At 38.4% G+C, this 23,484-nt stretch overlaps 1 protein-coding gene across 1 annotated transcript in view; it reads left to right on the top strand.

The window, feature by feature from the left end:
• The window catches only part of map3k5 (mitogen-activated protein kinase kinase kinase 5), a 66,680-nt gene extending 43,896 nt beyond the window's left edge, over nucleotides 1-22,784 (top strand). The window contains exons 14-30 of the mRNA XM_035678937.1: nucleotides 1,992-2,073; nucleotides 3,866-3,999; nucleotides 7,018-7,145; nucleotides 7,414-7,550; nucleotides 8,871-8,976; nucleotides 10,525-10,682; nucleotides 13,139-13,316; nucleotides 14,548-14,565; nucleotides 15,141-15,318; nucleotides 16,104-16,272; nucleotides 16,411-16,596; nucleotides 17,539-17,644; nucleotides 18,412-18,655; nucleotides 18,814-18,926; nucleotides 19,585-19,706; nucleotides 20,043-20,119; nucleotides 21,614-22,784. Coding sequence (XP_035534830.1) covers nucleotides 1,992-2,073; nucleotides 3,866-3,999; nucleotides 7,018-7,145; nucleotides 7,414-7,550; nucleotides 8,871-8,976; nucleotides 10,525-10,682; nucleotides 13,139-13,316; nucleotides 14,548-14,565; nucleotides 15,141-15,318; nucleotides 16,104-16,272; nucleotides 16,411-16,596; nucleotides 17,539-17,644; nucleotides 18,412-18,655; nucleotides 18,814-18,926; nucleotides 19,585-19,706; nucleotides 20,043-20,119; nucleotides 21,614-21,674 — 2,197 coding nt within the window. The 3' untranslated portion in view covers nucleotides 21,675-22,784. The remainder of the gene's footprint in view (nucleotides 1-1,991; nucleotides 2,074-3,865; nucleotides 4,000-7,017; nucleotides 7,146-7,413; nucleotides 7,551-8,870; nucleotides 8,977-10,524; nucleotides 10,683-13,138; nucleotides 13,317-14,547; nucleotides 14,566-15,140; nucleotides 15,319-16,103; nucleotides 16,273-16,410; nucleotides 16,597-17,538; nucleotides 17,645-18,411; nucleotides 18,656-18,813; nucleotides 18,927-19,584; nucleotides 19,707-20,042; nucleotides 20,120-21,613) is intronic.
• Nucleotides 22,785-23,484: the final 700 nt, after the last annotated feature.

Raw genomic sequence — 23,484 nt, 5'->3', positions numbered from 1 at the left:
TATTGCCAAATAGAGGGATAACTGATCAATAAAAGAAGTAGTAAACAATTTAGTAACCATTTACCTCCTATCCTTGTATCCCACTGACCTGCTGGAGGGTGTGGCATTATAAACTCATGCTGGTTAGTTAAACATTGTTCAAACCCACAGAACCTTATAATATATCCTAGTGGCGATTCCATTAATCACATTAATACCATCCGACTAAGAGTAAGAATACTGTTCATATGGTACAATCAGTGTAGAATAAGGTTATCCCAGCTTTTAAGGTAATTAAGGTGGAAATAAAAGCATAAATTGACTCCTTGATAAGGAGAGAATAGGGCCATTACAGTTAGTTACAACCTTAACAACCTAAACTCTGAGTGCATTGTGACAAAGTGGTGCATTCATTTCATTTGGCAGCTTTTGTCTCCAAATTTCCATAAAGATTTTAATTTTATGAGCAAATTAATGACTGAAATTTAAATACCACAAAATTTACAGAACTGTAATGTTTTACTTTACTTTACTTTACTTTACTAAATGTATGTGATCTGTGTTTCTCCCTTAAGAAATTGCAAAATTTCAAGTCAATTTGAGAAACTTTTCAGTTTCAGATAGAACATTGCCTAATATTCAAAAAATTGTAGCCTCAGTTTGTGGTTCAGTGTGATGCTCAAGACCACGCCGGAGATTGAATTGCCAAAGATAATACGGACAACCTGCTCTAACAAGCTCTATTACTCACAAGAAAAACAATAACGATTTTTATGACTTGTGATTTTATTCCTTAAAACTTTGTCACTGCACCAACATTAGATTTTTCTGATATAATTTTGATTATAAACATTTATCTCTTCTCTGCTTGCACCAGCCCTACAGTAGTTTAGACACTTCTGTCAGCTCTGTACTCAGGTGGGAAATTTCGCACTTTCCCGTCGCCACGAACACACCTTGTTTCATTTCGGCACCGTCGTGTTCCTTAGTGAAGCACTGAGTGTTCAGACTTGTGACTGTCACATCAGAGGCTCCCGAGCACTTCCAGTTCCATTATGTGGAGTGTGAGAGTCAGTGAGTCATGCCTGCTGTTGTTATGAAGCTGCTCTCCTTTAATACTGGGAGAAAGGAGTGACGGTGGGAAGGGAGGGGTGAGAAAAGGTGAGAAGGCAGAAAGGAAGGAAGGAAGAAGTAGAAAAAGATGGTAGAAGGAGGAAGAGACTCATGTGACTGTGTTTGTGCATGTGCGTGATTAGCATGTGTGCATGCATAAACACACCTGCAGGCATGCCATGTTTGACAGCATGATGAGGCGACATGCTAATTCACAGCTTGTGTGCAGCAGCAGTGGTAAAGGTCATTATATGTATATATCTGTGTGGGAGGTGTATATGTAAACATACTGTTGTACCCTTCTGGATAAGACCACCAGCTGAACACTGCCACTCACAATCACAATATGCACTTAAACTCAGACAACATGTGCAGAATACTTGAGCCGTGTGTGTTCTTTACACAATTTCTTTACCTGCACTTTGTTGTTATGAAGCAATATGCTTTATTTTTCTATTTTTTCTAATAATGTATGGTACCTTTTTGCAAAATAATTTGTTTCCTGAGTTTTCATTTTTTACTGTCATCTGTGTTATTATTTCTCCTAAATTCCTACTTAATCTTCTGATATTTCACATTTTTAGTTAATCACCATTAATTACAATAAGGATTCGCTAAACAGAGATGTGTGTACTTTGTTTTAAGGGCTGTAGGAACAGGTGCATTAATAATATAAAAATATAAAAATTAATACATTTTAAATGTAAAAAAATGTAATTATTAAATTATTCATGCCCCATCTTTCAATGCAACGTGACAAAGTGCTTTATATGAAAAAGACTTAAACATTTAAATAAAACAGTGTATACCAGTGTGATTGCAGATTTTAGACACTATTTCCCGTTTCATGCAGCTGTGTGGAGATGTCTGTGATCTGTATTTGGCTTTTTCTTTGGCAGATTCTGCGATCTGGTCAACAGCATAACAGAGGAGGCCTGGAAAGGTCCAGAGGAGGGAGACTGTGACACTGACGCCTTAGAGGTGAGGGAACAGAAGTCTAGATTCACTCCCATATTTGTCTAGTTTCCTTTTGTAGCTTTAAAGTTAATTAAAAAATTGTTCCTATAGTTTGGTCACTGGTTCACCTGCACTAGAGATAACTGCAAGTTTTCTGACTGAACTCACAGCTCCACTGCTTTTATATCCATACATTTAACTTAATATAGCCTTTAATTTAGGGGCAGTAAAGCCTCATATACAGGGGAACCAGTTAGGAGTAAAATCACCTCACAAACACTTTTTCTAATTCTACAGCAATGCAACTCTTTTCCAGTGCATGGGAACCAAAAAACAATTCACCCATTTGTTTTTGTACATTGTTTTGTTACATCCTGTTGTCTCTGCGGTACACTTTTAAAATGTCACAGGAAATATGATGTGACTGTGGTGTTTCCACTCAAATATTTGAATTGCTGACAGAATTGTAATTTACCACAAAAATCCTTTCTCAACTTTTTATTAGCCTTTGATGAGTTCCTTGTCTGACTTCCTGTATTTCCCTCACTTTTTATAACAACATGTCTTTGGACAAAAAAAAAGCATTTATGAATTCTGGATTTCCATCTGGCTTTTTCTAATTCAGTTCATGACAATTTGCATTTTAATAACTGCATGGAAACCCAGTTGCAAACCCAGAAGAACGGTAACCTGCTGGGATAAGACCTGGATTCAGCTTGTGCGCTTTGTATGCTTTGACAGTACCGAACAGACACCTGCTGCTGCATTCACCTGTCTTCCCAGTAGAGCCTCGGGAAAAGAAAAGTTAATTACCCGAAAAACACTGCCGCACCCTTTTTGACTCAGTGGCATGGCACAGATCAAATGTCTAACAGGTTTCTCTCCAGAGCTACTTTCATATCTGTCAAACTAAATTCACGCTTTCTCTCCAGCCTTAACTTTTTATTTTTCACACATGTCCTAAAAAAACAAGGTCTTAGCTTGTTTCCTGTAAACATTAATTACATAATTCAGAAAGAAAATTACATTAGTTGAGCCTTTCTTTCCGAGGTTTCACCAGGCTCAAGAGTCAATTTAACAGGTATAAAGTAATTATTTCTTAAAGTTAATGAATTAATCAGTAATCAGATTTGTTTGGATTAAAAAACTGTTTGTATTTGCTCAACACAAAATAACGGGAGTGGATTCTTTAACAAGAGAACAATAATTTGTCAAAGAATCGTAACCAAAAGAGAAGTACAACACAGTACAGCTACAAAACACATAGAAGAAAGTAGGTTTGCTATGTTCAGATTTGCAGGTGGACCATTACTTTAAAAAGATTTTTAGGTGTAAATAAAGAAATAACCATGCATTTACTTTGTATATTTTTGCTACTGGGTCCTTTTAATGTTAAGGATTACATGTAATATACAGAAATACCAAAGAAATTGTGTTGTAATCTGTTGAAAATGATCCAATTATCAATGTTTTTTTAGATTATTTTTATGTGATTCCACTTGTTTTATTCTTTGTGAGATACATTTAAAGGATTAAAAGAAAACACATTTGCATTTTGGCTCTGGTGTATATGTGTGGTAGTCTGTAAAAAATTACAGAAAGATGCAGCAACTCAGATTACTCCAGTAGTTTAGAGTTAGACTGAATTATAAAGAAGCCAAATGCAGTCTCATTATCTGTAATCAGACAGAACACTAATACAGTCACTGCAGTAAGAACACATCAGCTCTTTGTAGTGACCATTCTAACATTAAATCTACATCTACATCCCTTTATCACATGTTAAAATGGCTGCTTGTTGCTCTTGTCTCCACAGTACGACTATGAGTACGACGAGCATGGAGAGAGGGTGGTTCTGGGAAAAGGCACATTTGGCGTTGTGTACGCAGGCCGAGACCTCAGCAACCAGGTCCGACTGGCCATCAAAGAAATCCCAGAGAGAGACAGCAGGTGAGAATCTGCTCATGTTACTTACATGCACAAGCATTTCCCATTTTGTGCCTCACACACAGTGATGTCAGTCAGTCTTTCTATTAGGAAGCCATCAGTTTACAAGGAGAGAGGACACATTTTAACACGTTTAATGACAAGTTGTCTCAAAAACTAATGGCCAGGTTTTACTTTAAAGGAGTGGTAAGTGTTTCTAGATAATATGATTCTAATCCAAGACAGTCTTTTCTCAAATTCAGTAAATATCTCCTCACGGCCCACTAGCTTTCCACTCTGTGTGCGCTGAGCCACACAACACTAACTTGTTATTCCAGCCTTTCCAGCCAGCATTTGTGTGTCAGGTAATGCTAAATAACCTTCGCACGGACATTCAACTTACTTTCTAATTTGCAAAGATATGTTGTTGTGATGTTAGCTATAGTAGCAGGAGAGTTGTGCCTGTCGTTGTCTGGAGCTGGTGTGCAGGCTTTGGGAACTGTCTCATTCTCTCTGCATGTTAGCAGCGCAGCAACAGCTTCTGCGACAGTTTGCCAACCCACAACCTAGCTAACATTAATTATATCACTTTATGTGTTGTTGTTCACACTATATCATGGTTTTTGTTATGGTATTGGATTTCTCCAGAATTGCTTACCCCACCTTTAAGATTACTTTACTTAATGCATTTTTGTGAGAAATAATTAAAACATAACCTTTGTGTGTATCCTTTATGTTTCCCTCCTCACAAAATACTATTTTAATTTCCTGGATTGTTTACAATCACCTTTCCTAACTTGCAGATTTCTTCTGCTCTGCCTTTGTAGTACAGCTACCAACTGTTGAATAATGTGAAACCTGCTCAAGTGCGTGCAGATGCATCCTTATGCGCAGTACAAAAAAAGAAACGGGGAAACACACACTATAAAAACATTGCTCCATAGTTATCAAAAACTCCACAGGGTACCTTTAAGTAATCTGTTAATACTCATGGTCCCCAGAGGAAGAATCCCATAATATTTTTGGTGAACCAATGATAGTCACAGTGTCATCATCAGACCAAAATGTCATATTATCGAAGATATTTTCATAGTGTAATTGCCAGATTGACATGAGGGTTTGTTTAGTTTATTTGACAAAAGTTCAAATACAGTAGTAAATAAAAACACCAGCATATAAAACAATGTCAGGGATAACAGAGACTTATTTCCATCGTGGTCCTGGATGTTCCATCACTGTCCACATCACAACAAGATGAAGTCAGCCGTTGAACATTCATGGTGAAAGGCACGCAATCACATCATGCTACATCAAACAGCAACAATCAGCTTACAATTTAATATGTTAATTCTCAGCGTGTACATGATCATAAGAGGTTAAACTCTTTTGATTTCAATCCAGCCTCAGGACATACTTTTTATTTAGCAATCCCTGCCAATCTTCTATTTTTTATCCTGTGCAAAGATTAAATTACAGCCTGAATATAAACAGGTGTCTGAGCTGTTAATGCCTCATCTTGTTCAGCGTTGCTGTTGAGCATCATTAAGAGAAGTGCTGCTTCCCTCCGACTGAGACCGTGAAGCACAGATCAGCAGTGTCCCTGGTGGTTTCTGTGCTGCAATCCACTTGAGTGATTGGTTAGTGGAGAGCTGTGAAGGCGAACTCCCACCCTCCGCCTCAAATTCCCACCCCTGTCTCTGCTTAAAACGCCTGTCTCCTCGCAGCTCTACAGTATACCTACTCATCTCGAATTGCACGACTCTCTCGCAGACTAGATGATTCCACTGCCACACTTTGTTCCACTAATCACATCAGGCAGTCAGCGGGGCGCTCAGCTACAAAGAATGTGGAGAATTTGGGTAAATAATTCAGGAGTGGATTGAAATCCCAAGACCAAGACAGACAGACAGACAGACGGGGGGGGGGGCCCATCCACCAGGAGCAAGCATAATACTTGTCTCTCTGCTCAATAATGTACACTCAGGCCATTAATCAATCAGGTTAATGCAGTTATTGATTTTCATTTTCATTTAGATTTAGCTTTAGCGCCCTGGTAGCTCACCTGTTAGAGCTGGTGTCCCATGCGTCCTTGCTACAGCAGCCATGAGTCCGAACTGTGACCCTTTGCTGCGTGTCATCCCCTCTCTTTCTTCCCCTTTCCTGTTTATCTAAAACTGTCAAAATAAAGGCAATATATATATATATATATATATATATATTGAAGTCAATCAACAGAAGAATAAATCTGCAACCATTTAGATAATTGATTAATCATTTAAGTCATTTTTATAAGTAGAAATAAAAACATTTAAATGGTCCCCTCCTCTAAATATGAATATTTTGCAGTTTTCATAGCTTTTTATGATAGTGAACTAAATATCTTTGGGTTTCTGACTGTTGGTTAGACAAATCCAGACATTTGAATATATCATTATGGGTTGTGGGAACTAGTGACAGCCATTTGCTGATGTTTGATAGACCAAATGATTAATCATGGAAACAAGAAACCAATCTGTAGTTTCATTAATAATAAAAATAACTAGTTAAAAACCTAATCTAGGTTTTTGTTGGGTTTGGTCATTGTATCCATATTAACTTAATGCTTAGTTTTAGTTTTATTGCAGTTTAATGTAATGTAAGTAATACAGTAAGTAATGACATGTAATTTCTAGTTTCAGTTCCTTTCGTCTGGGTGTTATTTTTAAAGGTGCAATGACGTTCAGCAAGTTCAATAGCACATTTTCAGGGAAGGGAATTTAATTTTTTAATACTTACTTACTTACTTACTTAGGACCTTTGATTTTCAACAGATGAATTAACTGACTGAACAGATGATTAACTGACTCATCAAGAAACCTTTAACTCCCTCAAAAGGGGAGATAAAGAACTGCAAAACTCTGTATCTGTAGAGACGATAAATAGAGAAAAAGAGACTTTCTTCCAGCACTGGTTCTCTTCCAACTTAACAGTATCTAACCTGTTTGATAGCATAGACCGTAATATAGAGTTTTAATGTCATGTTTGTTTGTTTTTTAAATACAGATACTCTCAGCCGCTCCACGAGGAGATCGCTCTTCACAAGCACTTGAAGCACAAGAACATCGTCCAGTACCTCGGATCCATCAGCGAGAACGGCTTCATAAAGATCTTCATGGAGCAGGTGCCTGGAGGTGAGACCTATTGTTGCTTTTATCTTCCTATAAGGAGGAAAATAAAGATGAGAATATCATTTGATTCAAACACAGAACTTGAAATAACTGTTTAAACTGTTTAAATAAATACATGGAATTTGTAGATGATTTATCAAAAGTATCGAGGTAGAAGAAAACTACTCCAGACTCACAGACACTCTTTATTTCAGACTGATCAGAAATGTGCTGCTAATTTCAAGTCAGAGTGTGTATTGATCCTTGTTGTACTCTGTCACTTGGTGTCCAGGGAGTCTGTCTGCACTGCTGAGGTCCAAGTGGGGCCCTCTGAAAAACAATGAGTCCACCATCGGCTTCTACACGCGGCAGATCCTGGAGGGACTCAAATACCTGCACGACAACCAGATAGCTCACAGAGACATCAAGGTGGCTAAACAGAAGTTACTGTGCAATTAATATTCTGTTTTCTTTGGGGAATCATTGGCTTCTCGTTGAGATTAAGCCATATTAGAGTTTATTATCATTTGTTTAAATCCTGTGAAGATGCTGAACCAGGCTGCATTTAGGGGCTTCTTTCGATTGATAACCATAATACAGCGTTGACTCTCAAATCACATTCATAAAAAGGTTTACACTGAATGTCCCAATTACTCTTGTGTCTGGTAATTAATTTTTTAGAAGGAATCTTCTGGTGCAGAGGAGATGATAAATTTAACACTTGCATTTTGTCGTAATAGATGGAAGAACCGGTTAGTTAGCAACATTCATGGTTTTTGTATTCATTTGAATGTTGACGATAATTTGTCTTTTTAATACTTATCAGCAACATTTTATTCACATTTTATAAAATTTTAGTTGATAAAATTATAAGTTTGAATTAATGAATTTCATTTGGTCAGATTTTAAGGGACACTGCAGCTGCCTTAGCGCAAATGTGTAGTGGCAGCACTGCAAAATATTATGTCAATTTAAGAAAAACTAAAGAAAAAAAAAGAAGAATAGACTGAAGTGCAGTCAAGAGGTTTGAATGGCAGAGTAATTTTATTTATAGCATATTTCATTACAAGTAAAGTCTGTCTGCTTTAATGTAAGATGCATACGGCAACAGGAAACATGTACTAAAGATTACAAGAATATGCAAGAATTACAGGAAAAAATCCACCAAACCAAAGATATTTATGAGTCCCAAACCACTAACACAGACATACATAGACACACACACAGTAAGTAATAAAAAACAAGATAAATCAAGTATTGCAGAATTTCGGTTTTAAAGGTTTGAGCTGAATGCTTCACTGTTTGCTTGCGCTCTGAGGACCCGTTTCCTGGGACTCTGAGCACAGTAAATCTGATTTGGTATGAATGCATTCCAAGAGCGCCGGTCATCCCGACTTCCCTTTTTTCTTAATGTAAAATCGAAATGTCCCTGTTTTATCTCATCTATGACAAACCAACACTGATAACGCTCCCACACACACAGTCATTAAGGTCAGCAGCCGCTTCCCCATGCATCCACCTGATTTAACAACACGGTCATATAAGCGCCATTAGCTGCATGTAAATGTTAATCACCTTGTTTTGGCTGTGTTGTCGCCCTCCTCCTGACACGCAGCCTGTTCCAACCTGCTGTTTGTCACTTTCAAGGATTTGCAAGCACCTCACATTATGTCAGTACCATCACAACCAGGGGATTTCAGTGAGGGAATGGGTGTGGTCTGTTCTCACGAATGTCTTTTCAATTCGCAGGGTGATAATGTTCTCATCAACACCTACAGTGGCGTCCTGAAGATATCAGATTTTGGCACGTCCAAGAGGTTGGCTGGGATCAACCCCTGCACTGAGACTTTCACAGGTACATTCTTATTCACTGACTGACAGGTTAAATTGCTTCCTGTTTACACAAACCCTTAAAAATGCTATTCCTGGAAATCCCCCTTTTCATGAAACAACACTAGCTTTGCTCAGCAGTGGCCATAAATCAAGCTGAGCAGTGTAAGTAACCCCATACAGATAATACTTGTCTTTGGCTGTCAACATTTCAGAGCCCTAATCCTAGTCTCACTTCCATGAACATTAAGTCATATCACTGAGATAAAGCAGAATGTTTCTATTCAGAGATGCTGGGTTTGGCACAAGTCTGCGGGCAGGTTTGTGCCGTGTGATGTCGGCACAACAGCGGCCAATTGCAGCTCAGTTTGACCTCTTGGATTAGGCCATCTGGCAGCTGATTGGAACAGACAGGGACTTACCCTGAATGGTGGAGCTCTTTCAGGAAACTGGGCTACTCCTTTTTATAGCCCAGCCCTGCTATAAATGTGTCCCTGCCTGTTTTTAGCTCAGTACACAAGCTTCTAACAGCAGCAAATACCGCCCCGCAGGCTATTATTAGAACAAAAGAATCCTTTCAATGGGGAGCTGAAAATGTTAGTTTGGACTGAGCTGTGATTATTTGACAACACAGAGAGGCTCTTTGCTGTTTCTCACACAAGGCCATAAGCCCCGATAAAGCTCTCTAAGAGTTGTGACATCACCTCCGGAAAGAAGAAACTTAAAATTAGACTTAATTCAAGCTATTTTTGGCATTTACATCAGTTTCTTTTATATGCAGTTGAAAATGTATTCAAGTGTAAATATTATTTTTAATAGTTTTGTAGACACACTGTAGTGCTTGTTCCCAAACATGAACAGTCGTCATCTTTAGTCATACTTGGAGCAAAAAATGTATGTTGCCTGAAGCAGGTTTGACACACTTTTGCTCCTGCTACTGAGATGTGTTGACGGCATGTTATTAGTTAGTTTGCTTTTCTTGTACCTGTCTGACACAGTTACAGTCAATCATTTACTTTGTTATTTATTAGTGGAAGAGGAAAAGATCTCATACCTTAAAGCAGTAGTTAGACATTTAAGCAACAAACAATAATTAACTTTCTGAGAGTTAGATGAGAGGATCGTTACCACTCTCATATCTGTTAAATATGAAGCTGCAGCCAGTTCATTTAGCTTAGCATAAAGAGTGGAAACGGGGGGAAGCAGCTAATCTGTCTGATTGCATTTTAAAGGTATAGAAGATCGATGAGAAGATCGATCTGTCCATTAACTATGAATGAGAGTTTAAGATCAAACTTAAAGGAAGAGAGATCTGTCAACAATAAATAAATAAAACCAGCACATCCAGATCCAGATATATCTGATAAATTGGCAGGCAGATGACAGTCCATTGAGTTTTATAATATTATACACCCTGTTAAGCATATACAGCATTGCTTGCTGAATTATTTATTTGACTTATTTATTGACATTTTGGCCCTGATACCCTAACCCTAAGGGGCATCACTGTCTAACTTCCCAATATCTGGCTCTCTGTTCATGTATTTCTTAAGTTTTTTGTTTGGTTGTCCAGGCACACTACAGTACATGGCTCCTGAAATCATAGACAAGGGTCCTCGGGGATATGGCAAGCCAGCGGACATCTGGTCTCTGGGCTGTACCATCATAGAGATGGCAACTGGGAAACCACCTTTCTATGAACTGGGAGAGCCGCAGGCTGCTATGTTTAAGGTGAGAGACATCAGTATTATTAAATCCCGTCATCCCGCAGGGTGATGTGTTTAATTTTAGCAAACGGGTTGTAGGCAGCAGCTGAACATCTGTTTCTGTAGTGACATCTTCCACACAGTGTTGATCAGCAGTGCCAATGAACAGCTGCAGCTCTGCCATCTCAACAGAACTGAGGATGTGGTCAATTTTCCTGATAATTGCTCTGCTGATATACAATGTTTTTTTTAAATTATGTGTGATTATGAGTTTACCATCTTCCTGTTATTATCGCTCATTTGTGCACTGCACAAAAGCCAGAACATTTTCTCCTGCCACCCACCAAAAGAAGTTAAGAGGACTGAAAATGAATTAGTTTTTAGCTTTATCTGAGTGTTTCTCCGCTTGGATGTCTAAGGAACATCATTCTATTAAAATAACCAAACAAAATTTGCCAGCTGTTGTAGTAACTTGCAGCCAGGTAAGTCATTGACATGTACAAATAACATGCAAAGGCCTATATACAGCAATGATTGGTTTAAGTTGTGCCCATATAAAAATTACAGAAAATCTTCTGAATATTTATTTAATTTAAGCTGATGCTTTAAAACTGATGGTGGGATGATTGGCATGTTGTACTGATTGATGATTCAAACTTAACATAATAAGACAAACTAGTTTTATAAATATTGTATATACAGTTTCTTTTTACATCCAAAATCATGAGTTGAATTTTTTTTTTATGTTACTTTGTGTTTTCTTTGTACACTCGTCATGGTGGTCCAATCAAACCACATAAACATATAATAGAAGCTAACATAAGCATCAGAAAAAAATATATTTGTGTACATCCAAGTATGAAATTGGGCAGCTAGCAGACTTGCAAAGCTAGAAACGTTTTTTTTTTTTTTTTGGTAAAATAATCTTAATTCATGGTCCACTTACTGGCTTTTTACCGTGGCATGCAACTGCCTTTCACAGTCTTCATCAGCGGACTGAGTTTGCTCAGTTGTCATGGAGTTTGTTTGCTCATGTGACCCAAATATGAAACTGTTTATGTGATAACGTGTTAACAGTGTTAGTGGTTTAAAGGAGAGAGGAAAGACTTAAGAGAAGACAGATTACCGTTACTTGTTGGCAAAAAACACTTATGACACTCATTAGTTAAAATATGAAATACACCAATACTACCACAATATGCTTTAATTAATTTTATTGCCTGATTAAATAATCTATTTGTGCACAGCTAGACCTCCCTGATGGGACCAGATGTTATTATTAGGAGTAAAACAATAAGCTTCTATCTATCAAACTGACATATTCAAATTATGGAAACCTACTGTACGTGCAAACAAGCAGGTGTAGTGAGTTGTGCAAGTCTTCTTCTATCAGCCTGGACTGTGTTTAGTTATTTTAATGCTCGCTTCATCAGAATGACGCCATGAAATCAAACAATCTGCAAGTCTGGCGTCTGCACTTATCAGTTCCTCTTTTTATGGAAACAAAACCAGCGAATCAGCCGTTATGCACCTGCATTGTGTTGCCACCTGCATGCTGTAACATGATCTAGCTCAGTAGAAACTCAAAATATTGTCTATGCATGAACATTTGTTTGAACACAAATAAACATGTAGCTCAATGAGAGGAACCGACGCAGATTCCCTCATGTTTGTTTAGTTTTTTTCCAGTTTCTGTGTGCATGTGTCTTTGTTTAAAATCTTTCACTCACTCAATTTACATTGTGTATTTGCTTTGCATGGAAATGTAAAATGCTCCACACCAATGAAATATTATACTTAGCCATGTGTGGGCCATTACGGGCAGTGAAGATGTTTAAGGGTTGTCTGGAAAGCATTATAGCACTCACTGTCAAAGCTCAGAATAGTGGAATTTTCCATAAGATGTAATTTAATTAAAGGGCTGTGAATTCAAACAAGGAGGCGTGTGTTGTTGAATAGTAAACAAAAGATAAAAGCAGAAACTGGGTGCTCCTCACATTTCCTGGAAAAAGATCACAGAATCATGGAACAGCAAGTTCAATCACACAGTGTTTATCTCTGATAGGATCTCATGTCGCGTCTGCACAGTGTTTGGTGGCCAGAGCTTTCCCAAATAGTGCAACAGTCTGTATACGGTCTTCACTCATCCCTGTGGAATGTCTCAAGGGAGGGGCATCTCCCTGCAGATCTTAAGTCAACATTCCTCAACAGCAACGATAGGAATTTCTTCTTATTGTCATGAGAGTCTCGCTGATCTTAGAACATTATTGCTCTCAACGTCTGCCCAAAGCTACAGCTGACCCTGAAACACAGTCTCACAGTTCACTTATGTTGTCTCCTCACAGAGAATCAAATAATTTACCCCGAGAATCTCAGCAGTGTACAGATAGAGAGCTTTTGAGAGGCAGTTTTTTTTTTTTTAAACTTCTGTACATACATTTCTGCTCCAGTCTGAACTGAATGTGTGTCCTTTGTGTTCAGGTGGGCATGTTTAAGATCCACCCAGAGATCCCAGATTCCATGTCATTGGAGGCCAAAGCCTTCATTCTGCGCTGCTTTGAGCCCGACCCGGACCGCCGAGCCACCGCCCTCGACCTGCTCACTGACGAGTTCCTCACCGTCACCAGCCGCAAGAAGAAGAGCAAGAGTAGCTTCACAGGTGAGTTCAGTTGTGTTGAGCTCAGCAGCTGGGAATGCCTTATTGATGTTTCTCTACTTTATTCTTTATGTGGACCTCCATTAGCTTTCATTACATTATAGCTAGGTTTCCACATTAGGGGAACAAAATAGAAATATACTGCAATTAAAAATCAATCAGTATCAGTGGAAGAAGAAAAGGTTCAACAAACTAAATTCAAACATCGGGCAAAATAAGTTAAATTAGATTAGATATTCCATATCTGTGCAGTAACATTAAATACAGCATAAAGATACTTCCAGGAGACGGTTAGCTTAGCTTAGCATAAAGCAACAAGGGGAAACGGCTAGTCTGGCTCTGCCCAAAGGTAACAAAATCCAACTTCTATCAGCTTGAAAGCTAATTAACACGTTACATCTTTAATTTGTACGCAAACCAAACTTGAAAAACAACAGGGGTGGTGGTTTTATGAGGGTTTATGTGCCGGACTATTTCTTGGCTGGGAGTAGTGACTTCCTGGAGTTTAAACTGATCGACAGACAACTTTGTGCTGATGACAAAACTTCACGCAGTCCCTGCTCATGGCCATAAAAACAGTTGTGGTGGACCTTTTGACACAGCCCAGCCCTAGCTGTTTCACTCTGTTTTACAGTCTTTATGCTAAGCTAAGCTAACCGCTAACAGATACAAGAGTGGTATCCATGTTCTCATGTAACGCTGTGCTAGAAATTGAATTAGTGTTTCCCAAACTATTTTTTAAATTGTTTTGGCCAATTAAAGGGTAAACACTTAACTTAAATCCAAAAAACAATAACTGCTCCTGCTTCAAACTTCTGCAGAGTGGATATAAAGCAGGTTCTGGCAACAACCACTGCAACTGACCACTTTACAGGAACGCAGACTGCATTTAAAGGTTAATAAAGATGTAGAGTTTCACAGCTGACAGAGTTACTGTTAAGTGTCACCTGCTGTATCTGCTCATTATGGAATGAATAGGTGTTCAAAACCTGAACACACCCTTTAATCTTCATTGTCTGGATTTCACAATAAACTCAGTTCTCATTGAATTTCCACCCCGCTGCAGTGATACTATCATGTGCCCTGGCACCAGCACAAAGGATTTGTAAAAAGCCTAAAAGCTTGTACTTCTCTGCATACTTGGAAATGTTGTTCTGCCAGTCTTACATGGAAATCATGTTCTGCTTTGTTCTCTGTTAACTCCTGACACACATTTTATGTTTTTCCCCCACAGCTCTGTCACCGGGGTCAGGTGAGTTATTTTACTCTCTGCACTTCTTCTTCTTCTTTCAGACATATTTACCACTAGAGGAACTACTTTTTAATCTCTATGTCAGTTCCATGAAACATCTGCCTGCTCTGCTGAAGAGTATGTAGGCTACAGTTTTATTTTTTTCTGCCAGTGGCTACCTGCCTCGCACGACTCTGCCCTTTCCTAGAACTCAAAATAGACATTGCACAACATGACTTCTTTCCAAATACTTGAATGTCTTTATAATCCCTGTTTCATAATTTATACACAATGGCTCTAATTTGCTGCCAGATACGTCAGATGGAGCTCTTCTCCCTAAACATGATGATGGCTAGTATTATCAGATTTTGTCTTGAAAAATCTTGTCTGTGTCTGAAAATGAAGCCAATTTTCTGCACTTTCACAAATTTCACCCTCTTCAAGGCTTTAGCTCTTTTTTTTTATTATTATTATTAAAGAAAAGCTCCTAGAAACAGCCTCCCTCTGTGCTACAAAGCAATGCATCAGACTATTAGTGCATAAATGATGTAACAAGCATGAGCAGAGGTTTTCATTTTCTCATGTTCGTCTTTTAGAGTACCTTCGCAGCATCTCTCTGCCGGTGCCGGTGGTGGTGGAGGACACCAGCAGCAGCAGCGAGTATGGCTCTGTCTCCCCTGACAACGACCTCAACACCAACCCCTTCATCTTCAAGCCCAGCGTCAAGTGCTACAGTGAGAGGGATGTCAAGGGGCCCAGGTCCCTTTTCCTCAGGTAGGATGAGTGGGACCTGCACATGTTTTATTTTTTGGGTCACGGTGACCTTTTACTAATGATCTGTCATTTTGCTTCACCATAGGTTGATTGTAGTGTTGATAAATACTAAGCTGATTGTCTAAATAAAGCCTGTAGCTGATTTGATTCTAATGCAAACACTGTTTTGGTGTCACATGATGGTGTAAATCAGTGGTCCCTGACCTTTTCAGCTTGTGAGCCCCTAAACAAAGCAATATCTACTGCAACCCATTCATATTCAGTTACATGTGTTTCCCAGTGAACCAAAGAGCTATTTTCCAGAAATACAATACAGAAATTAGTAAAAACACAATTAAAGCTCTTTTTTAAGCCCCTACAAGGAACTTGAATTTCTTGTTGATTCTTGCGGCCCCTGTGGCCAACAGCAGTAGTGTTTCTACCGACCTGGCAGCAGGCATTAAGAATATCTATATAGAAATAGCCAATATTCTCATTGATGGTCTTGTTTGTTAATGTAGGTCATATAAAGGGCATCAGTATTAAATTTTTATTTCTGTATAATTAGCATAAAAAATATTCAAGAAGCACTGAATTACATAGGATGGACCGCCTCTTTGAAGCATGTTGCACTTTCGCGTCATTTCAAAGCAAAAGAATGAATCATCATTTTTACATATATCCTGAGCTTTACATGCATGTTTGTTTACAAACTACACTGTGGGAGCTGCATATGATCAGAAAATATAATAAATTAAGTTATAGCCCACAGGACCTGAATTCAAAGTGTTTTCTTTTCTACTCAGCATTCCAGTGGAGAACTTCGAGGACCACAGTGCTCCTCCATCTCCCGATGAAAAGGATTCAGGCTTCTTTATGCTTCGGAAGGACAGCGAAAGACGAGCCACCCTGCACCACATCCTGACCGAGGACCGGGACAAGGTGGTGGCCAACCTGATGGAGGCCATCACACAGGTTGGTAATGGAAGACAGCATCAGTCAGACAGATTACTAAAGACATGAATACTTCAAATATGAAACCCCACTGTGTACACTTCAGCCTTTCCTGTAATGGCTTCCACTCCCATCTTACCCTCACCCCTTCACCTCCAGGGCTCTGAGGTAATGAAGCTGAAGCCTCAGCACATCTCCACCCTTGTCGTCAGTCTGGCCGACTTTGTTCGCATGGCGGACAGAAAAATCATCGCCAACACGCTGTCTCAACTGAAGCTGGAGCTGGACTTCGACAGCACTGCCATCAGTCAGCTGCAGGTCGTGCTGTTTGGCTTCCAGGATGCTGTAAGTATCACAGACCACTGAACATTATAGAGATAGATTCAGGGTCAAGAAGGAATTCAGTGCAGCTTCATGTCATCTCTTTATTTAGGCTTTGTTTCTGAGCTGAAATTCTCCTCACATGTTGCTCATTTTCTACTCTCCTGCACATGCAACATGTGTCCCTCTTTATTATCCATCCCCTATTTGTAGGCAGAGGGACTCCTATGCATAAACCATGGGCTCTGAACACTTCAGTATAATTGTTGTCATTTTACATGAGCTGCAGATAGCAGCAGCAGGCTGCCATGTTGCTGCTCCTCCTGCACAGAGATCAGACAGATAATTGTGAATACTTGTAACCTTTAAGTCAGGCGATAAAAGGGGAATCTGTCGGTAGTAATTGCACATTCTATAAAAAGGCTGATCTGTTCTTACCCTCAGAAATGCAGTTCTGTAGATGAAATGACTCTAGAGCAAGTGGTTGTTTTCATATTTGTTAGGGGTGTTGCGTAATCCTGCAAGAACATGAAGCTCTGATGCCTCCTGTTGGTCATCAGTGCAAACTATTGATAGTAGAAGAAGGAGAGTCATGCAGCTGGGAAGATTCATAGTTTTGTTTGTTCTATGTATAATCTTGAATCTCTCTCTCTCTCTAATTAAGACTGAAATATACTTAAATGTCTGTAAATAATAGTATTATGCTTTAAAGGCCCCTTTGTAGAGATTTGGTAATTGCAGCAGAAGATACTGGGGCAAAAAGAGAGCAATAAAATTAAATATACCGGTTGATAAAAATGTAGGAAGTAAAGCCGTTATCTATGTTCACTGAAATTTCAAGAATGACAACTGTGAAACCAACAATATTAAGTATAAATTTAAAAATAGACCTATAATATGAAATGTATTCAGTATGAAAATACAATAAAAGCGTGTTTCTGACTATGAAACTCTTCACTTCTTCAGGTGAACAAAGTGCTGCGAAACCACAACATCAAGCCTCACTGGATGTTCGCTCTGGACAACATCATCCGCAAAGCTGTGCAGACGGCCATCACAATCCTGGTGCCAGGTAACATCATCAGGGTCTCGAGCAGATCTCCCATAAATAAGTTATCGCTGGTCCCCCGGGCAGCACTGACTGCTGATAAATATCTCCCTCTGGAAGCTACAGTAATCACAGCTTTTTGTTGAACGACTAGGGATGTTCAGTGATGACAGTTTCGACACCAAATTCATCTGTTGTGCCGAATATATGAGAGCTAGCTCTCTTAACTAGTGTCCTGTGTTGAGTGGGCAAAATAGGAGCAGTACTGTAACTCAAAAGTAAGAAAGAAAATAGGTCTAAAGCTTGACTGATGTGGAACTGAGTTTGTATGTTTTTTAAGAAACTTACAAAATTTACTTGATGAAGCTATTTTACACCAGAGAATTAAACCTGACACAACAGTATGCCTCAGCACCGACTGTTAGTTTCAGTCAAAATTTAGTTTTTGGGACAAAAAGCTCACATGGTTTGACTTAGCAAAAGGCAAACAAAGCCCCAAAAGACTCACAGTCAACTCCTTTTTCTTTATTGTTAAGTTTTTTTAATCTGAAACCTCATTCTTCTGTAGCATTCATCCGTAAAAATAACAATATATAACACATATACAATTATTTTGACTATATTAAGTCTGTGAGGTTCAATCAACAAGTTAATACTACAATGAATCCATATTTAATACATACTCAATGATACTTTACATAGAAAATATGTTTCCATAACAAATACATAATCAAACTGCATCCTAATGATCATCATTCATTAAATCTGTAATGTCTTGTGTCTGTGTTCAGAGCTGAGGCCTCACTTCAGTCTGGCCTCAGAAAGTGACCCAGCTGAGCAGGAGGACGTGGACGACGACGGGGAGCCGGAGAGAAACTCCACCCACCAGAGCCGGGCGCCTCCTGTCGCCGCTCACGACGACACCGTGGCCACCTCAGGAGTGAGCACGCTCAGCTCCACCGTCTCACACGAGTCCCATAATGCACAGCGCTCTGTGAGCATGGAGCTGGGCAGGATGAAGCTGGAGACCAACAGGTAGCCATGAACAGATACATCACAGCAGCATGGGCTCTTCTCGGCTTTAACATGTTCAGCTTTTAGTTAGCCGTTATGTATTTCATGTCATTTTTAATAATTTAAATTAAAATATATCCTCCTGTTGTGTTTCCTTCGTCCTATTTGTTTGACTCCAGGCTGCTGGAACAGCTGCTGGAGAGGGAGAGAGAGTATCAGGCCATCCTGCAACAAGTGCTGGAAGAGAGAGAGCAGGAGATCAGACTACTGAGGCTGCGATCTGAGCCCGCAGGTAGTACTAGCACCACTTCTGCTGCTACTATTACCAGGCTTCCTTTACATTGTACAACCAGCTGTGGCTGTTTGAGGAGATTCACAGCTGATCTGTAATGCATAAAATTTACAGTGTAATTAAAAGTGCAGAGAAATATCCAAAATTCAGTGAGGTTGCATCAGGCTGATTTCCCTCCAGCTCATTAAATAATTTATACAAGTTGGGACATGACCAACGCTCACGAACAAAGCTTTCTCATCTACTGGAGGTGGAAATTGTGAATTTTAATTCTAATTAGTTGATCTGATCTGAGATTCCTGTTTGAAAACACACGATATTACACAATATATGCACCCTGTCTTTCTCATTGATGTTTCTTGAAGCGATGGTCCTTTAAAACTCTTTGTGCAAACATTTTACATCACTTCTCAGATATCATATATCCTTATATGTGCTGCCATCTTTTTTATGTGGCAAAGTGAAGCTCAGTCATTACTGGACTTTGAGCCTGATACTGAACCAAGATTAAACAACTACAATCTGATAGCATTTTTCTGCACTGACTACATTCACTTTTAATACTTTAAGTATTTTCCTGCACTCAGTTTTTTTCCTGTGCAAATGTCGGCTGTATGGGTCCCGTGTGTTTAAAGGAGTTCACTGTGTTCTCTGGCAGATGTCCCCTCATCATCAGATGGTCCAGAGGAACAAAGGAGTTCACCTTCAGAGAGACATGAAGACCCAAATCTGACCAGCTGGCTGAGGCTTTATGGTGCTGACCAGGACTCCATAGACAGAGTGAGTCCCAGCTGGAGCTGGACCTTGTCTATTGGTTGACGTCACACAGTGACAGCACCAGATTATACAGTACAAACTTGATTATTATGAGATATTAGAGCTGATGTTTGTCGTTGTTTCTGTATTCCACGGAGAAGAGAAAGGCTTTTTTCATAACGCCCTTTTTAAGACAATGTTACTAGGTTCTTTGCAACTAGATTAAACCATGAAATAAAAGCCAATATAAAGTAATTGTACAATGCGAAAGCACAATGGTAAAATATCATGTAACTGTATAGTTTGTTTAAGTACAGGTGCTTGTTTTCAGTCCTCATGTCATGCATTTTGTTTCTCTAGATACTGAATGAGGCGTACACATTAAACGACATCCTCAATGATGTAACAAGAGACGATCTGAAGAGTTTAAGACTGAGGTAGTAAACCTTTATTTTGTCTTTTCAAGATGACTGGTGACAGTTTCACTTCTGTATTCAGTATTTAGTCCCTCAAAAAAACATGCTGACTCTCACGTCTAAAAAGCACTGCAGCTCTCCGGATACCAGAAACACAGAAGTGAAGCTGTGAAAACCTTTTCTTTGTGCTCATTTATTGTTCTTACTGTAGATTCTTGGTGGCAGCAGGAGCTTAAATTAACTAACATTTCACAGAACAGAAATCCTATGAGGTGGCCTGAGCAAGGAGTGTGAAACTGCTCACAGGTTCTGAAATTCTTTCCAGCTGTGGTTGATTAGTCAAGTAGTCACACTCACATCTGTGTCTTTATTAGCTGCCTACTACTACTACTACTGCAGTATTCATCTCCATTTTAAAATGATCCCATTTGTGGCAGCATAACAGCTGATAGTATGTCATGTTCACACAAGAGAGAATCACTTCAAAAGTCATTATTGATACACAATCTTCAAGCTGTTACTGTGTGTGTGTGTAGGATTTGTACATTTCTGCCTTTGGTGTCCCCCAGTGGTAATATCAAACAATGCATGGCAAAAAAGCAATACACAATGAGTCTATTAACACTGACAATTTCTTCAGGGCATCTATTGAAAAATTATTTGAAAGCATTTAATTTTACACGTCTGGAGGGGATCTTTAAATTTATATAAATTACATTTATGACTTTTTAATACTCTCCATAATACAAAGAGTCTGCTTGGAACAATAATTTCCACCAAAAAATTTAATTTCCACATTAAAATCCTTAAAAAGTCATGTCGTCATTCTACCTCATTAAAAATGTTACGTAATATGGTAATTTTTTTCATTTCTAAAGTTATCCTGCTGAACACAAGATGTCTCCTACTTCACTGTAAAGTCCATTCTCTGTGTATGTGTACTGGTGGCTTCAGGTTTCTACATCACACATGTATAAGTTGCATACTGGTTACCCATTGCGGTTCTTCTCAGGAGATATATACTTATAAACCACAAGTGAGACCGGTGCGACAGTGAATTTTGTGCACAGGAGGTTGCTCAAGCCATTTTGTGGAGACAAATAACAAACATTGTCACCACTGTTTGCTGCAGCAGCTATGAAGCTCAACGACTCATAACGTGTACATTTTAGCAAAAATCTTGTGTTTCTGTATATAATATATTTGAAATATTCATACTTCGGTTTGACCATGAAACAGGTATTAAATTGCATTCTATTAAAAATGTGATAAGCCATACAGAAATCTTGTTGTTAAAAACCTTGCTTCATGTAACGTGAATTTACAGATAATGATGTTTTCCACATACATAAATGTACAGGAAGTGCTTTCTGACTCTCAGGACAAGAGAAACAATGTAAACATGTGTTTAACGGTGTTATTACAGATAACATTATGCATTACAGTATTACTAGTAACAAACATACGGTGCATTATATTTTGTAACCTAACAGTCTTTTCTCTCTGTCTTATCAGAGGCGGGATCCTGTGTAAACTATGGAAGGCCATCACAGACTACAGACAGAAGCCAACCTGAGGCCTTAAGTGGTGCCAACAACCACTCAGACAAGTCAGGACCTTTGTCCCAACAACTCAGTATTCTCCTCTTTACCTCAGTATTCATAAGAGCAAGACTTTTAGGAGAAGACCCTGTGTTTGCCGTGTGAGCAGAGAAGCTTTCCACCAACACAAGAAATCTGGTCACCTCAGAGTATTTTGATATTTTTTGGGGGGAAAAAGGTCACTTTGAAACCAACAATTACTGAGAAGTGCCACTAGTTTTGCTATGCCTGATGGACATTACATAGCTTTTTGTTACAGGTGCGTTAGAAATGACAGTTGGGTGGGAACTTGTTATTGTGAAAATCTTGAAAACTGTCAACATTTCCTCCTGTCCTTACAAAATGTAACGTTTACAAAACTGGAGACCGTTTTCTAGTACAAGCCTGAGATACAAAATGCTACATTCAAAATCATCTGTACTAATGTTTTTATCATAGGCATCTTATCACTACTTTATTTAAATGTATTTTTTAATTTAATTGTTATGTAATCTGAAGGATGTCAGTGCATGCCCTGTTTTTAGCTTCTTTTTTATCCATCCTGAGACTTATTTAAATTGTTTTTTTCACATTTCCTTTTATAATACGAATCTATGTTTTTATTTTTCAAAAATCATGTAAATATTGTGTTATATAATTATATGTGAGTGACATTTATGTACTTAGAAATACGTTGATAAACATAGTTAAATCTCCATGTGGATTTGGAGTCTATAATGAACACATTTGAAAAATGAATTGTATAGTATTGTATTTTCAAGTGTCACAAATCATATGAGATAATATAGAGATAGTAATTAATATTACATCAAATCATTTGCTCTGTTTCTATTGTTGTACACTGACAAAATGTTGCTTATCTTGGTTGTGTAGATATGATCATTCCATCAGATGTATGTTGTAACAGAAAATCTAAAATGCAAACAAACTTCATACGGAAGAGCCTTGACCTTTTTTTTTTATTTCAAAACACGATGTCAGAAATGGGGAAAAAATCATGAGCAGTGTGTCCACTTTGTTTCATATCTAAAGGTATTAAAAGGTTTTTGTGTCATATTGTTAAAATAAAATTTTTCATCTTGAAACTGAAAGAAATGTGTTAGAAATATTCTGTTACAAATGTGACTGAATATAGTTTATTAGATGATCTTTTTGAAAGAATAGGCAATGGGTATTAGGAAATTTACTGTTCCACTTGCTATAAAACACAACATTAAAAATTAAATCAAAGATTTAGACTATTCATCATGGGCATTTTAAGTTTATCATAAGTGAAGTGAAAAGTGACAAAACTTTATACTATGAAGGTTTTGCAGTCAGCCACAGCTAGGCTATAAGCACAAATACAGGCTAGAAATGTATACCTAAAAAGTTATTCAGTCAAAAACCTTAAAATAAATTGATTAACTGATTAAGAAGCAAGTTTTCTTCCATTTTTCCTAAGAAATACTCGTAGGTTATGTTATTCTTATTTTTTTTAACAGTTTATTTAAAGAGCACAATCTCATATAGAGGCAATTGCTTTGCAGAGTGATAATACTGCTCTAGATAGATACAGTGCCTCAAAATTTTACAGGAGGAGGAGAACAAAGGGAACACAAACAATTTAAAAGCTATAATGATTTTAAAAAAATGTGACCGCCAATTCAGCCTCCTTTGTGTGCTGCAGGTATGTAAACAGAGAGAGAGTGGGAGGGAGAGAAAGAGACAGGGAGAGAGAAGGAGAGAGGGAGAGAGAGGGAGAGAAAGAGACAGGGAGAGAGAGGGAGAGAGAGAGACAGGGAG

The sequence above is a fragment of the Morone saxatilis genome, unplaced genomic scaffold (genome assembly GCF_004916995.1).
Source record: "Morone saxatilis isolate NCDOM2014 unplaced genomic scaffold, NCSU_SB_2.0 Contig7, whole genome shotgun sequence".
Taxonomy (NCBI): Eukaryota; Metazoa; Chordata; class Actinopteri; family Moronidae; genus Morone; species Morone saxatilis.
The sequence above is the reverse complement of the archived record's forward strand: the minus strand, read 5'-3'. Positions and strand labels throughout refer to the sequence as shown.